Source organism: Quercus lobata, chromosome 4 (assembly GCF_001633185.2).
Source record: "Quercus lobata isolate SW786 chromosome 4, ValleyOak3.0 Primary Assembly, whole genome shotgun sequence".
NCBI classification, from domain to species: Eukaryota; Viridiplantae; Streptophyta; class Magnoliopsida; order Fagales; family Fagaceae; genus Quercus; species Quercus lobata.
Genome location: NC_044907.1, coordinates 51,815,169 through 51,829,734, shown reverse-complemented (window position 1 = coordinate 51,829,734; position 14,566 = coordinate 51,815,169). Strand labels below are relative to the sequence as shown.

Below are 14,566 nucleotides of genomic sequence, written 5' to 3'. Positions count from 1 at the left end.
GATGACATAAAGGAGCTACCCACACCAGCTGAGGAGCAAAACAGGCATGCTAACAAGCATGTATTCCAACCAAAGTCGAAGGGGAAGAAGAAGAAATGAGAGACACTCAATGGGATGACTGAGGCTGTCAAGGACTTCATGGAAGTTTCAAAGGCAAGGCTCCTAGCTAATGAGAGAAGAAAGCAAACAACATCTATGAACATCGATGAGTCTTGTGGGGGGTCATAGGCTCACCTTTGACAAAGCTGCTGAGGTGCTCAACTTATATGATCACTTAAATAATTTCATCCATTACACGGTTTTAAAGGAGCTCTTTAATCCCAAGGCTAGGGATGCTTTTATTTCCATGAAGCTAAAAAGGAGGAGATCTTGGATGGACTTGGTTGGAAATGGATACTAGGCGGGAATGCTTGTGTTGGAACAATGGAATTATATTGGGTTTGTTTGTGTTGGGTTTGTTTTGTTTATTTTTATGTGTTGGGTTTATTTAATAGTGTGCCACCACATATTTTGGATACAATGGTATTAGTTATGTTTTTAAGAGTTCTTTCATGGATGAAATAAATGAAGGAAATCCCCAAGTATGTTATGATATATTTCACATAAACATTCAAATCTCTCATCATTTATGCAATGAGTTGAAAATGTTACACTTGTTAAAGGAAGATATTAGGATTGTCTTCGTTGAGGAGGTGGTTGCAACGTTTGTATATATTGTTGGCCATAGTAAAGACGTGAGGCTGGCTGCAATCTTCTTCCAACATTCAACTGAAACCATTCAATAGAGATTTTGTTGCGTACTACAGGCAATTCATTCATTGGGATCCATGATAATTAGGCTAGATAACGGTGCAAATGAGCTCCCTCATAATCTTCGTGGAAATGGAAAGTATTATCCTTGGTTTAAGGTATGATACTTTTTCTTATTTATAATAAATATTTCATGCTTATAAAAAATGTGTTGGACTGTGTGCCTTACTGATCCATCCAACGACCAATTGGTGAAGGATATGGGGGCACAAATCTTTTATAGCATTCGATCGCAAACCAAGCCCATTGGTATTGGAGAGTATTGTGAAACCCCTAACAATCCCTCCCTCACAATGCAGCTCTAACGACTTGAACCTATGACCGGGCTCTGATACCACTTGTCGGACCCTGTGCCTTACCGATCCATCCAACATCCAATTGGTGAAGGATGAGGGGGCACAAATCGTTTATAGCATTCGATCGTAGACCAAGCCCATTGGTATTGGAGAGAATTGTGAAATCCCTCACAAAATGAATAAATATTTCATAATATCCTACTGCATACTCATGTTATACTTGTGTGAGATTTTGTTTTTGGTAAACCTTCAGTAAAATTTAAATTACTTATTAAAAATAAAAAATTCTTATTATATATTGATGTCATGTTAACTTGTGTTAAAATTCATGGTTTGTAAATAGAAATGTACAGGAGTTATTGATGGTACCCATAGCAGTTCATCAACTCTGTCATGTAAGAGTACCGAATTTAGAAATAAAAAAATTGAGATATCTTAGAATGTTATGTGTGCATGCGACTTCAATTTGAGTTTTATTTACATTCATGCTAGATGGGAGGGTAGTGCGAACAATTCCAGGGTGATGCAAAAAGCTCTTAGAGATGGTAAGTACATACTCCTTTAGCCTACTAGAGGTTACAAAATTAATTATAATTTATACCCATGGCCTTACATATTAACTTAATATTTTTAAATGTCTTACTTTATTCATGTTTAAATATATGTTTGGTTTATTGCACGATCCTATTATCTTGTTGATTCAGGGTATGCAATAGGTATCGTATTCCTCCTACCACACAAATCAGAAAGATACCATGCCTAAGAATACCAAAGTTCTACCAAACAAGTTACAGCTCCTCAATAATTGTTTAATTATAGGCATTTCTTACCAGTAGCAGCTCCAAGAATTTTCTTCAGAATTTTCTTCTAGGATGGTCCTTAAGAAACTTAAATTATACAATCTAAAAAGAAAAAAATTCATATATTCACAAAAAAAAACACACAAATACATAAAGTTTTACAATTTTACTCTACAAGTTTTCATATTTTGAAATCGTTGCATGATAGTCTCATTACCAATGCTACAAGCTAAATCTATTTCAATGTACACAAGCAAGCAACCATTCATCCACTGATCTCCCATTCAATTACCAGTTCATTCTTTATATATTTCATTACTGAAAAACTTTTTTCTACTATTGTAGTAACAATAGGAAAGGTCCAAACTAGACTCACAAGCAAATAGAATAATGAATAAGTGTCATGCATCTGTGTTTTTACTAACTTTTCAGCAAATTCACCAACTCTTTTAAGCTCTAAAAATGAGTCATTATTGCATATATCAAAAATGTAATTCTGAAGTTAAGTGCCAAGTGCCAAGATATCTGTCTCAAAAAAAAAAAAAAATCAGATAGATAAAAATTTGCTAGATATACCAACTTTTCCTAATCAAAAGCCATAAGTGAATCACTTGGATTCAAGCAAACTATACAAAGTAACAACTCAGTTTTGCCTCTGAAAAATAGTTGTTAAGATTTTGAAGTTGCAAATCTATGACTGTGTAAAATAACTCAACACAATAGTGATGTAAATTTGTATTTTGTTGGTTGTTGCATCATAGCCTCCCACTAACTACAAATATTTCATCTATGTTCAAAATAGGAATATCATATATGGTACAAAATAAAGATACTTCAACCAATAAAGATTTCCATTCATCATTTCTCATCACTTACAATTGTTGCTCAAACATTTCAACAAGTGTCATAATATTTACTATTTTTTTTTTTTTTGGGTAATGATTGACAACTCATTTATGACCCCTAAAATATTTTTCATCAAGTATAGAGCAAAGACAAATTCAAAACATAGAATTGACCTCATAATAGATTGAGCTTCAACTTTTTGGTTAGGGATGCCATCTTCTTTAATAGTCTCAAGTACATCAACAACACCAAAGAATGTTTAAGATTTGTCTATTGTTTCAAACCTTGCCCATTTCTACATACACCCTTCTCTAATTCTTCTTTAATTTTGGCAATTGGCCATCTTGAAGAGCATCTCGTCTCTTACAAGAGCCTCCAACAACAGTTACTAAATTACCAACCACAAAAAAAAATTCAGCAATGTTAATGTGATCTTTAGCAATAGCTATAAGAGTCAATTGAAGCTTATGAGCAAAACAATGGACATAAAATGTTAATTAATTCTCTTTCAAAATTAAAATTTTTAGACCATTGATATCACCTTGCATATTATTGGCCCTGTCATAACCTTGCCCTTGTAGTCTTGATAAACTAAAATTATGTTCACAAAGTAAAGATTTAACTGCATATTTGAGTGACAAAACGGTGGCACTTGCTACATGTGCAGTACCAAGGAACCACTCTATAACACTTCTCCTTTTGTTGACATAATGCAAAACAACAACCATTTGTTCTTTCATTGAGATATCCTAAGAAAAGAACCCATTGTCAAGATCTTTGATGATGGCTTTGGAAGTTTCTTGTGCAATTGCATTCACAATGTCTTTTTGATTTCTTGTTGCATAAGCTTGCAATTTTTCTGAATGTCTTGCAAGACTTCATTGATAGATTCTTCAAAAACTGTAGAAGCTCAAGGAAATTTCCTTTATCACTTGAATCTTGAGATTTATCGTGACCACAAAAAGCTAACCCCCGGCATAACCCCTGGCATAAAAGGAATATTATGCAATCAACTATCACATTTGATTGAATCTGATATTCAGTTTTATTTGATTTGATTGCTTAACAAAAATACTTTGAATGTATAGCTTTTCACCATTCTTGACAACTCACCCCCAACATGGGATAGTAATCCTTCTTTCATATTCCAAAGTTTGAATCCATTTGTTAAAAAATGGACTCCTCTTACTTGCTTACAAACATCTTGCCTAAATAAGTAGCAATATGAACAAAATACTGCATCTTTGTCTACACTATATTCCAACCAACTTTTTATATTTTCATACCATTCGGAACAAAATATTGTGAAGATGATAAAATATAGCCAGTTGGGCCTACCTTAATGGGCCTGACGGATCAGGGCTGTTGGAGTTGTGTAAAGATGGTCCCACGCGCTGTGAAAGCCCATCGCCGACAGACTCGGTAGGGGCCCATGATCCGGAATCTCTATCGCCTATAAAAGCCCTAAGATCCAGAAGGGGAAATCCTGGCCCACTACGTTTTGGAAAATTGGTATCAGAGTCCCACATTGGAAAGATCTGGAAATCTAGAAGAGAAGCCTACTCCCCCACCACTACAGTCCCACATTGGAAAGATCTAGAGGTAAAGAGCCCTCTCTCCACCACTATAAAAGGGCCGACATTCTCGCAAATCGAGGTAAGATAAAAAATTGACCCCTCTCTAACGCCAAAAAGGACGAATTCTGACTTGACCGTCGGAGAGTTTTAGGCCGGCCCCACACCGGTGCTCTCTAAAGGTTTTCTCTCGATCGTTTTTGCTGTGCAGGTTCGCTCAGAGTCGCGAGTACGGTGTGACCCATTGGTGACAGATTTCTAACATCATCAGTTGGCGCCGTCTGTGGGAATCGAGGAACGTGTGGCACTTCATCGCTTCCTAGACAAAAGAGTTACATGGTACTCACGCGCTCGATGGCAACCACACATGACGTTCAAGAAGAAGCCCCTACGACTGCACTTGAGAAACAGGTCAGGACGCTCGCAGCGGCCGTGGAGCGCCTCACCAAGCAAAACCACGACCTACAAGAGCAGCTGAACCAAAAGATGCCGCGGTCAATAACCAGGGAGCGGATCAAGAGGGGAACAGCGCCGAAAGGGGAAATCAGGACGGACCACAGGGGAGTAACGCCCCGAGCAGACCAGTAAGACGGGACGTAAGCAACCCTTCCCCGACGGACACTGGTCCACATTCCATCATCGCGGAGATGCAGGCGATGAAGGAGCAGATGGATGTGATGATGAGCGCTCTCAAGGGGCGAGTGTCAAGTGATCTTGACGACCTTGTCAACCGGACTGACTCGCCATTCACGGCAGCCGTCAACTCCTTCCCCCTGCCAAATAAGTTCCGTATGCCAAGTATGGATAGTTACGACGGAGTCAAGGACCCTCTAGACCACCTAGAGACCTTCAAGACCCTGATGCACCTTCAGGGAGTGGCAGACGCGATTATGTGCAGGGCCTTTCCAACAACTCTGAAGGGCGCAGCGAGGATTTGGTTCAGCCGGATAGCGCCCAACTCCATCAACACCTTCAAGGAGCTGAGCGCTCAATTTACTACGCATTTCATCGGAGGACATCGGTATAAGAAATCCACGGCTTGTTTAATGAATATCAAGCAACGGGAAGAGGAGACGTTAAGGGCCTACATATCACGCTTCAACAAAGAAGCACTTTCGATCGACGAAGCCGACGACAAGATATTGGTAGCAGCATTCACAAACGGGCTGAAGGGGGGTAAGTTTTTGTTCTCCCTATACAAAAACGACCCCAAGACCATGTCGGAGGTCCTTTACAGGGCCACCAAATATATGAACGCTGAAGATGCACTATTATCGAGAGAAGATAGGCCCAAGAAAAGAGACCGACAGGAGGATTCTCGACAAGACCAGGGACGGAAGAAAGGAAGGATGGGAGACCGGAGGGAGGACAGACGTCCAAAACCCGTGGGCGGAAGGTTCGCGAGTTTCACTCCTCTGAACGCGCCGATTGACCAAGTCCTAATGCAGATTAAGGACGAAGGGTCCTTGACGTTCCCAGGAAAGCTGAAGAGTGACCCCAGCAAAAGGTCTAGAGACAAATATTGCCGCTTTCATCGTGACCACGGCCACGACACGGCCGATTGCTACGACTTGAAGCAGCAAATCGAAGCACTTATCCGACAAGGGAAGCTACAGAAATTCGTCAACAAGGGGAGAACGGATCAACCCCCAAAAGAACAACACCTCCGCCGAGAAAACGAGCGACCAAGACCCCCAATTGGAGACATAAGAATGATAGTCGGAGGGACTGCTGCGGCCGGATCGTCAAAGAAGGCTCGCAAAACATACCTTCGGACGGTACAGAATGTCCAGTTGACGAGCAGAGTGCCAAGGATAGCAAACGGAGAAGAACCTATTGTTGGATTCACGGAAGAGGATGCACGGCGCCTACACCATCCACACGACGATGCCCTCGTCGTCAGCGTGCGGACAGGAGACTACAACGTGCACCGAGTGTTGATCGACAACGGCAGCTCGGCCGACATACTGTACTATCCGGCATTCCAGCAGATGAGGATTGACAGGGACCTGCTAATACCGACAGACGCCCCACTCGTTGGTTTCGGAGGAAGTAAGGTATTCCCTCTGGGCTCGGTAACGTTACGGGTGACGGTAGGAGATTACCCCCAACAAATCACCAGGAACGTGACATTCTTGGTGGTCGATTGCTCGTCCGCCTACAATGCTATTCTTGGACGACCTACGCTCAACTCGTGGAAGGCGTCAACATCAACTTACGCCCTAATGGTCAGGTTCCCAACGGAGTATGGGATAGGAGAGCTACGCGGAAGCCAAGTTGCCGCACGAGAATGCTACGTCGCTATGATGGAGATGCAAGACCAAATCCAGGCCTTGAACATAGAAGAGCACCGAACGGTGGCGGAACCAACAGAGAAGCTGGAGGAGATAACTCTTGACAGTTCCAATCCGGACAGAACTACCAAGATCGGAACGCTTGCCAAACCAGAAATCCGTCAAGAGCTCGTAGCTTTTCTGAGGAGCAATAAAGATGTGTTCGCCTGGAGTCATGACGATATGCCGGGAATCGATCCCTCCGTCATGGTACACAAATTGAATGTACTACCCTCATTTCCACCCGTCCGACAAAAGAAGAGAGTGTTCGCGACGGAACGCGACCAAGCCATAGCGGAGGAGGTCCGTAAACTCCAAGAGGCAAGCTTCATCAGGGAAGTCTACTATCCCGATTGGCTGGCGAATGTGGTAATGGTAAAGAAAGCGAGCGGCAAGTGGCGTATGTGCGTGGATTTCACCGATCTTAACAAAGCGTGCCCTAAAGATAGCTATCCCCTTCCAAGAGTCGACGTCCTAGTAGACTCGACGGCTCAACACCAGTTATTAAGCTTCATGGACGCTTTCTCGGGTTATAATCAGATCCGCATGCACGAGGCCGATCAGGAAAAGACTTCGTTCGTAACCAGCCAAGGACTATTCTGCTACAAAGTAATGCCATTCGGCCTGAAGAATACGGGGGCAACATACCAAAGGCTGATGAACAAGATGTTCGCGCAGCAGATCGGGAGGAATGTTCAAGTCTATGTCGACGACATGCTGGTGAAGAGCCGGAAGGAGGAAGCCCACCTCGAAGATCTTAAGGAGACGTTCGGTACGCTACGATCCTACAACATGAAACTCAATCCGGGAAAATGCGCATTCGGCGTAACGGCAGGCAAATTCCTAGGCTTCATGGTATCCCAGAGAGGGATTGAGGCTAACCCGGACAAAATCCGAGCCATACTAGAAATGGCACCCCCGCGAAATGTGAAGGAGATACAAAGCCTTAACGGCAAGATAGCGGCGTTAAATAGATTCGTGTCGAGAGCCACGGACAAGTGCCTGCCCTTTTTCCGCACACTAAAGAAATCATTCGAGTGGACGGACGAATGTCAGCGAGCGTTCGAGGAACTAAAGGCATACCTATCCTCACCACCCCTATTGAGTCCCTCGCAACCTGGCGAAGAACTTTTCCTCTACCTGGCTGTCTCCTCTGTAGCCGTCAGCGCTGCTTTAATTAGAGAAGAGGATAATACACAGAAACCGGTATACTACGCCAGCAGGGCGCTCCGCGGCGCCGAAGAAAGATACCAACCTATGGAAAAACTCGCTTTCGCATTGATAACGGCGGCTCGCAAGCTGAAACCTTACTTTCAAGCCCATACCGTGAACGTAATGACCGACAAGCCCTTGCGAAGGGCACTGAGCAATCCCGAAGCCGCGGGTCGACTGACGTTGTGGGCAATAGAATTGAGTGAGTTTGATATCAAGTACCGTCCGCGTGTAGCCATCAAAGGACAAGCTGTAGCCGACTTCATAGCAGAGTTTACGCGAGACGAGGACAAGGGGGCAGGAGAACCCCCCAAATGGAGCATCTACACCGACGGGTCCTCCAATCGGCGAATTGGAGGGGCCGGCATAGTGTTGCTATCACCAGAAGGAGACAAGATCGAATGTATGGTCCGTCTCGACTTTCCCATTACCAACAATGAAGCAGAGTACGAAGCAGTGGCGGCAGGACTCGACCTGGCCAAAGCCGCCGGAGCGGAAAGTGTAGCCGTTCATTGCGACTCTCAGGTCGTGACCAATCAAGTAAACGGAGAGTATGAATGTAAGGGGGAAAGGCTGAATAGATATCTTGATCAAGTGAAAGCGAGAATCAACGGGCTAAAAGCAACGGTCGTACAAATCCCCAGAGGAGAGAATGAGCTCGCCGATCGCCTAGCCAAAGCCGCTTCAGCAGAACATGTGACGACACCGGGTAATGTACTTTCCTTTGTTCAAGTCTTCCCACTAATAGACCCCGACAATATGCAGGAGATACGCTCCGAAAGAAACTGGACTACACAGATAACTTCATACTTGAAGGACGGGTTACTGCCCCAAGAGAAGCGGGCAGCGAGGAAATTAAAAGTCCAAGCGGCGAGATTCGTCTTAATAAAAGATATTCTTTACAAGAGGGGTTTCTCCCGTCCTTACCTAAGATGCCTCGGGGTTGAAGAGGCCGACTACGTAATGAGAGAAGTACATGAAGGAATATGCGGGAACCACTCTAGATCGCGGTCGTAGGTGCACAAACTGGTACGGGCTGGGTATTACTGGCCAACCATGCAGAAGGATGCCGAGTCTTACGTTAAAAGCTGCGACAAATGCCAGAGGTTCAGCAATTTTATCGGCCAGCCAGCTGAGGAGCTGACCCCTATGACGGCTCCATGGCCGTTCGCCCAGTGGGGACTGGACATCATGGGACCTTTCCCAACGGCTGTAAGGCAGCTGAAATTCTTGGTGGTGGGTATTGACTACTTCACGAAATGGGTAGAAGCGGAAGCCTTGGCCACCATTACAGAAAAGAACATTAGAAGTTTTGTTTGGCGGTGCATTGTATGCAGGTTTGGTATTCCCAGAGTCCTTGTCTCGGATAACGGGAGGCAGTTCGACAACGGCCACTTCCGGGATTTCTGCGCACAGCTAGGAATAAAAAACCACTACTCATCACCCGCCCATCCTCAGGCCAATGGCCAAGTTGAAGTCACGAACCGATCCCTGCTAAAGATTATCAAGACTCGGCTCGAGGGGGCAAAGGGAATATGGCCCGAAGAATTACCAAGCATACTATGGGCATACAGGACAACGGCGAGGACTCCAACAGGAGAGACGCCATTCCGACTGACATACGGGAGTGAGGCGGTCATCCCCGCAGAAGTTGGCCTCACAAGTTACAGGGTTCACAACCATGACGAATGCAGGAACGACGAATATATGAGGCTACAGCTGGACCTGATAGATGAGGTAAGGTCGACGGCGGAGCAAAGGATCGCAAGATACCAGGATCGCATGGCAAGAAATTACAACTCCCGGGTCCGACACAGAGACTTCCAAGTAGGAGACCTGGTACTCAGGAGGGTCCTGGGTGCAGCTAGAGACCCTACACAGGGAAAACTCGGCCCCAACTGGGAAGGACCTTACAGAGTCACGGCATGGAAAAGAAAAGGAACATACCACCTGGAGACTACGGAGGGGGAGAAGCTACCGCATCCATGGAATGCTGAGCATTTGAGGAAATACTACCAGTAATAGTAACACGGCGAGCGGCAACCAATTTTCCATTTAGCTTTTATGAACTTTTTATAAGTTTTTTCTGTAAACTGTGTTTCTCTTGCTACAATCTTGTCGTGCCTTTCTTTTTTAAGCCCAAGGGGGGCAGGCACTTTTCCTTTACGCATCTCTATAATTAGATACAATTATGATCTTCTTCTACTTGGATGTCATTACAATTGTCCTCAAAGTTCACGAATGCTAGTTAAAAGTCCACAAAGTGGACGAATCAGCATAACAGTGAGTAACTCTACAAGTCCATGAAGTGGACGGTACAGCCGCCACAAAGTGGACGGATCACCCAAAACGGTGTAAAAATTTACAAGTCCACAAAGTGGACGGATCATCCCTAAGGGGTACAAATTTAGAAGTCCACAAAGTGGACGGATCACACCTAACGGTGTATAAATTTACCAGTCCACAAAGTGGACGGATCACACCTAACGGTGTATAAATTCCACAAAGTGGACGGAAGTCAAGTCCACAAAGTGGACGGATCATCCCTAAGGGGTACAAATTTACAAGTCCACAAAGTGGACGGATCACACCTAACGGTGTATAAATTTACAAGTCCACAAAGTGGACGGATCATCCCTAAGGGGTACAAATTTACAAGTCCACAAAGTGGACGGATCACACCTAACGGTGTATAAATTTACAAGTCCACAAAGTGGACGGATCACACCTAACGGTGTATAAATTTACAAGTCCACAAAGTGGACGGATCATCCCTAAGGGGTACAAATTTACAAGTCCACAAAGTGGACGGATCACACCTAACGGTGTATAAATTTACAAGTCCACAAAGTGGACGGATCACACCTAACGGTGTATAAATTTACAAGTCCACAAAGTGGACGGATCACACCTAACGGTGTATAAATTTACAAGTCCACAAAGTGGACGGATCATCCCTAACGGGGAAAATTTACAAATCCACAAAGTGGACGGATCACACCTAATGGTGTATAAATTCACAAGTCCACAAAGTGGACGGATCACCCCTAATGGTCAATAATCCTACAAGTCCTTAAAATAGACGGTATAGTATTTCCTATCAATAAGGTGGAAGAGTCCGATTAGAAGTTCGAAATGCTTTAAAGTGAACGGATCAACAGACCGGCTTGTCCAAATTAATACACAAATAGACGGAGAGAAAAACCCTTAGCGGATACAAATACTTTACCAGCAACAAAAATATGCGTAAACATATATATTGAAAGAAAAATATTGTTCGGTGCAAAAGCTAAATTAAAACAAACCGTCTTCAAAATACAGAAAACATTAAAAAAGGAGACGGATCCTCCTCAACATTTACTACAAATTAATCTACTTTTTTCGGCTCTTCAGCTGGAACGTCCTTCGACGGAGCAGACTCTCCTTCGCCCTGAACAGCATCTTCACCAAACAGGTCTTCCGTGTTTTCTGAAGCGACGGGCAGAGCGGATGTCTGATCTTGGTCATTGACGGTTATCATGGACACGTCAAGATCCGGGTAGGTCTTCTTTATCTGACGGAGGGCATCGTCAAATCCTTGAAGGAACGAACCCCCCAGCTCCTTCAATAAATCCAAAGAGTTGTGATACTCGGTGACGGCATCCTCTCCGGCTTGACGGAGTTTCTTCTTTAACTCTTTCACCTCCTCGTCTTTACCCTTCAAGGCCTTCCCAGCTTCTTCCGTCCTCTGTTCGAACTCTTTTCTGGTCTGCTCAGACAGTTCAAACTTCTGCTCCATTGTGGACTTCCACTTGTACAGTTGACTAAGCTCCTCCTCCGTCCGCCCAGCCTTTGTCCGTATACGTTCAAGAGCCGCTTCACGGTTGAGGCAGCGATCCATCAAGCCCTTCATCATGACCAAGGACTGAAATTGACAAAGTTAAAGTGTTAAATAGAAAACAAAGAAGTGGACGGGCATACACTGACAAAAAAAAGGGTACCTGCCCAACGGCGAATAAACCCGTCTCCCCCATTGCTTCCGTCGAATGATTCCCCAGATCCTCGTAGTCCTCTGCCGAAATTATTGACTTGAGTTTCTCCAAGGCATACTTCGAATCGTCACGGAGAAGGGAAGGAGGTTTCTCCTCGTTGACGGGAGGGGCACGCATTAGGCCCTTGCCGGTTCCATGTTTGGCTTGGGTGACGGTCTTAACGCCCTCAGCCATCAAGCCCACCACGGGCTCCAATGAAACTTTCGGTTGCTTGTATGGACGGTCAGACTTTGGCGGCTGCTTCCTCTTAGCCGACGACCCCGGCACCTTAGGAATGACAACTTCACCCGTCTTCTTTTGCTCGACGGCTAGTGATTTTATCATTGCCCTTCTCTTAGCGTCGTCCATTTCTACAAATACAGGACGGATTAAGATCATCCTTCGTTAAATGCTAAATTCAAGAGTAAGAGTTGACGGACTTACGTTTGTGTATTCTTTCGTCGTATGCAAGGGCCTCGCGAGTGGGTTCTGGACCGTCACAATACCAATGTATTGTTCTTGGGTTCACTAACTTGGCCCAAGTCCTTTCCTCCGGCTTAGTTTTCCTGCAAATCTCTTCAAGGAAACTGAATTCCTCAAGGCTAACTTGCGGGCGCCGTCTACCTACAGAGAAAGACGGTCAGAATATACACATAGACGGATATGAAAAACAGAAGCAAGCTAGGACGGGTGCATACGCAGTTGATTTATCACCGCCCAGGTTGTGTCAACGGGTAGGTACTCCGTCTCCCCTGGATGGTTCATCCATCTGTTACCCTCCAGGAAGAAGTAGCGACTCTTCCAGTCTCTATTTGAGTCTGGGGTCTCAAAGATCACCTTCAACAAGGGGCTCCGACTAGCAAAACTATACATCCCCCTTGACCCAGAAATCTCGTCTGGACGGTAGCAGTGAAGAAATTCACGGACCGTCAGTCTCCTCTCTCCGTCCGACCATGCACCATAGAGAATCTCCATGGCTATGAAGACTCTCCAGGCGTTAGGAGATATCTGTGTGACGGACAACCCTAGGTAGTGCAAAAGTTCCCTATGAAGTGTTGAGAGCGGGAACCGAAGTCCTGCCTTCAACGCCTGCTCATATATTCCAACACCGTCTACCCCTTCATAGTAACACTTCTCTGACACATAAGGAAGACGGATGGAAATGTAGTCCGGTATTTGGAAGTTTGTTCTAAATGTGCTGAAATGTTTCTCCCTGATGACGGATGTGAACTTATGGAATGTCCACTCCGGCAACATGATGAACTTCCTCAGTCCATCAGCACCTACAACGGACTCCAGTGCCTGATTCCCATCGTCATCAGAACCCTCTATTTCAACTATCTCCACATCCTCATCTGTAGAGGACGAAGAGGAGGACGACGGACTCCTATCTTCGCCGGGGCTCTCTTGGTCTTTATGACCGGACGGGTATACATTCTCGTATTCCGCCCCGTCACGAACCACCGACTGGTTACTTGACGCACTAGACATTTCCTACAATTGACGATAAAACCTAAGACTGACGGGTTTGAAATCATTGACGGGTATAGTAAGCCTATGAACAATGCATGGACGGAAATGTAACTTGATTATGTATTTAAACAAATACTTACCACACTTGGCGGATTAGAGGTGACGGTTGTTACAATCGGTATATTCTCGTCCACGACGGAGTGCTCTGACAAGGTTGACGGCTTCGTTCTGACAGTCTATTTCTTGTTAAAATGGTGAAAATGGGAGTGAGGCGCCTTATATATATATAGGAGATGCACGGAAGACGAAGCGACGCCTCGATCCTATACAACGGCCACTCAGAGATTGACACGTGGCATTCTCAATCAATGTTGACAACCTGTCAGGTTACATCAACAAAATTGTACTCTTCACGTAACCGTCAACTTGATGGGTTTTATTCTGACGGGTTGATCCACAGGAGACCGTCATCTTATATTGCATGAACCCGTCGATCAAATTATTCTTTCTTTTTCTCACGGATATGTTTCCGTCACATAAATACCCGTCATGCCCCTACGATAGGATCGTCACCCCATTGATCCTTTGGCCCAAAAAAAAAAAAAAAAAAAAAAAAAAAAAAAAAAAAAAACAGACGGATCATTGGGGTGAAGGGGGCAACTGAAGATGATAAAATATAGCCTGTTGGGCCTACCTTAATGGGCCTGACGGATCAGGGCTGTTGGAGTTGTGTAAAGATGGTCCCACGCGCTGTGAAAGCCCATCGCCGACAGACTCGGTAGGGGCCCATGATCCGGAATCTCTATCGCCTATAAAAGCCCTAAGATCCAGAAGGGGAAATCCTGGCCCACTACGTTTTGGAAAATTGGTATCAGAGTCCCACATTGGAAAGATCTGGAAATCTAGAAGAGAAGCCTACTCCCCACCACTACAGTCCCACATTGGAAAGATCTAGAGGTAAAGAGCCCTCTCTCCACCACTATAAAAGGGCCGACATTCTCGCAAATCGAGGTAAGATAAAAAATTGACCCCTCTCTAACGCCAAAAAGGACGAATTCTGACTTGACCGTCGGAGAGTTTTAGGCCGGCCCCACACCGGTGCTCTCTAAAGGTTTTCTCTCGATCGTTTTTGCTGTGCATGTTCGCTCAGAGTCGCGAGTACGGTGTGACCCATTGGTGACAGATTTCTAACATCATCATATTGCATTTTTG

At 44.7% G+C, this 14,566-nt stretch overlaps 1 protein-coding gene across 1 annotated transcript; it reads right to left on the bottom strand.

Annotated features, from left to right (window-relative positions):
* Positions 1-11,238: 11,238 nt before the first annotated feature.
* LOC115985425 lies at positions 11,239-12,299 on the bottom strand. Its single transcript, XM_031108365.1, has 2 exons — positions 11,852-12,299; positions 11,239-11,775 (listed from the first exon to the last, which is right to left on the bottom strand). The coding sequence occupies exons 1-2, from the start codon at positions 12,278-12,280 to the stop codon at positions 11,239-11,241; spliced, it is 966 nt and encodes a 321-aa protein (XP_030964225.1). The 5' UTR covers positions 12,281-12,299.
* Positions 12,300-14,566: the final 2,267 nt, after the last annotated feature.

Excerpts from the sequence above, each read along its gene's own strand:
- LOC115985425 (XM_031108365.1), bottom strand. The coding sequence starts at position 12,280 with ATGATCTTAATCCGTCCTGTATTTGTAGAAATGGACGACGCTAAGAGA. Across the intron at positions 11,776-11,851 it reads GTTTATTCGCCGTTGGGCAG|TCCTTGGTCATGATGAAGGG; the intron begins GTACCCTTTTTT and ends TGTCAATTTCAG.